We start from the raw sequence: 2,267 nt of genomic DNA, 5'->3' as shown, positions 1-2,267 counted from the left end.
GGACTGTCGCCTCGCACACAGGAGGGAGGGTAGCCCATGAGAATCGGAGTGCCACCAGGTCAGTTTATGTGACAGATCCGCTGGGAGCATCCCACTGTGATTCCGGGCCCTCCCAGGCCGACGCTACTGGAAGAGGGACGTATATGAAATCTTCAGGGTCCTCCTACTTCCATCCTCAAAACAGAAATGCACTGTTTCTCCGACTCCTCACCCCTCAACCCCATACCTCTCGACAGCGGTGCCCCTTTCGAAGAGCTTAAGTGGAAAGCAAAGCAAGACAGTCTCGGACCACAGTCGACAAAACGTGGTTGGCCAAACCATTCCCACCCCCGACTCCCGAGCAAATCACCCGCTAGGGCCTTCCTGAGAGTCCCTGTGGCAAGGGGTATGCAAGCGGCAAAAGTCCACATCCCAGCTCGCCCCGCACCGCTTCCTCCACCCGGTAAGGGGAGCGGAAAAGCGCAAAGAGGAACTAAGTGAACTGCAAGAGGGTGCCCTGCAAGCTCCCTTCAAGAAGGGGTTGGGGGTGGAGACGAAGAAGGGGCGGAAGGAAGGGGAAAGGATGAGCTGCAGGAGGAAGGGGACGACAGCGCGCTCCTGACAAGGGCACGAGTCTTTGGGGACGCAGCTGCACCCCAGATTCCCCGAAGCGAAGCGGGGGCGCCCAGCCTCTAAGGCGCTTCGCCCAAAGCAGAGGACGAGGAAGGGGAATGAGGACGCAACGTCCCCTCCCGGCTCAGCCTCGCCGCTCAGGAAGGACCGGTCGGGGTTGCAGTGCCCTCGCCGGATGGGGAGTGGTGGCAACGGCCGCTCGCCCCGTCGGAAGGCGCGGGCTGCGGGGCCCTCCGCGCGTTCCACCCGCCGGCTTTTACGCCCCCACCGCCGGGAGAGACAGCTCCGGCGTGACGCCGGCCTGGCGCCGGGTGGCTGCGCCGGTTACCTGAAGCGGGGCGAGTCCTTCAGACACTCCTCGAAATCCACCGTCATCTTCATCCTGCCTCCTCCTCGCCTCGCCTCGCAGGCAGCGCTGGAAGAGCCAAAGGAACTGGGGAGCGGCCGCGCTGGGGACCCAGACGGCTACTGCGGGCGCACGGCCGCGACTAGAGCTGCGCGGAGCTGGGGAGGACGCCTCGCCCGCTGGTCATAGCAGCCGCGAAGACGGCGGCGGCAACGACGGCTAGTCAGGCCCCAGTCCGGCCCCTCTTCCTCCCACCCCCAGCAGAGACCCGGCCTCAGGGAAGCGGCCCGGGAGTGACAGTCTCCGCCAGCCAGCCACGAACCCAGCGGCCAATGGGAGGGGCTTCCGGCAGCACCGCCTGCGGGCGCTCCGGCAACACGCCTGAGCGACCGTAGCTCAAGCCAATGAGCAGCGCGACCGTGGGTGCCTTCTTGCCACATGCGTTCCCGAGGGCCAACCGGAATGCGCAGGCGTTGTTAGGCGGGATGCAGCGGTTGCTGGGAGGCCGGCAGCCGAGGCTCCTTGGGAAGGAAGTCACGTGGCTGCGCGCTGCGCTTCCCTCCGAGCCCCCGCCTCTCTTCTCCTGCTTCTCCAGCCCCGCCCTGATTAGCTGCCAACGCGAAGGAGCCGCCTCCTGCAGGTCTGAGCAAGGAGAGTTACGTTTTAAGGCAGCTTTGGCAGAAATTCGAAGGAGTTAGGAGTAGAAATGATAAAAAAGACAGGCTAAACTAACGCTTTCTTTCAGTTTAAAGAAACTGAGGCCAGGAAAGGAGCTAGGGTAAGTTTGGTGATAAAATCCGTCTTTCAAGTATTGGCTTCATCGCTTAATAATTGGAAATATCTCCCATGTATATCTTTTTGTATAACCAGAGACGGCTTCCTAAAGGAGCTGGCATTTGGGGTGGGCATCGAAAAAGCAGACGGATTTAGACAAGTTCCTTCGTGTGGAGGAACCATTCTCAAAACCACCTTTCTTTCAGGAGACTTTCGCCTGTTCTAAGATGATAGGGTCTGTAAATCAGGCTCACTTACTCCAACCTGCAGCGTGGATATGGATACCTTATATTTAAATGTATGCTTTTTTAACCCAACCTAAAAAGCATAGGCGTATTCATTAAAATGCACACGTGGGGTGTTCTAACAGCATAGTGGCTCTGAGTTAGAGTTTGGAGGCAGACTGCCTGGATTTACCTCCTGACTTTCTCACTGTAGAAGATAATGAGGAAAATGAAGATAACATCACTGATATGATAGAGTTATCCTGAGGCTGAAACAGATAAGACCTCTAAAGGTATTCAACATAGTGCCA

At 58.4% G+C, this 2,267-nt stretch overlaps 1 protein-coding gene across 4 annotated transcripts in view; it reads right to left on the bottom strand.

Moving 5' to 3' along the window:
• Positions 1 to 1,275, bottom strand: part of ACAP2 (ArfGAP with coiled-coil, ankyrin repeat and PH domains 2) — a 138,784-nt gene extending 137,509 nt beyond the window's left edge. For 3 of the 4 annotated variants that reach the window (XM_011381250.2, XM_011381241.2, XM_011381267.2), the window contains exon 1: positions 941 to 1,275. In XM_011381250.2, coding sequence (XP_011379552.1) covers positions 941 to 993 — 53 coding nt within the window. In that variant the 5' untranslated portion in view covers positions 994 to 1,275. The remainder of the gene's footprint in view (positions 1 to 940) is intronic. The other variant, XM_011381259.2, reaches the window with a different exon arrangement.
• Between the last annotated feature and the right edge of the window lie 992 nt (positions 1,276 to 2,267).

Source organism: Pteropus vampyrus, unplaced genomic scaffold, assembly GCF_000151845.1.
Source record: "Pteropus vampyrus isolate Shadow unplaced genomic scaffold, Pvam_2.0 Scaffold14, whole genome shotgun sequence".
Lineage (NCBI taxonomy): Eukaryota > Metazoa > Chordata > Mammalia > Chiroptera > Pteropodidae > Pteropus > Pteropus vampyrus.
Note: the sequence above shows the minus strand (reverse complement) of the source record. Positions and strands in the feature narration are given on the sequence as shown.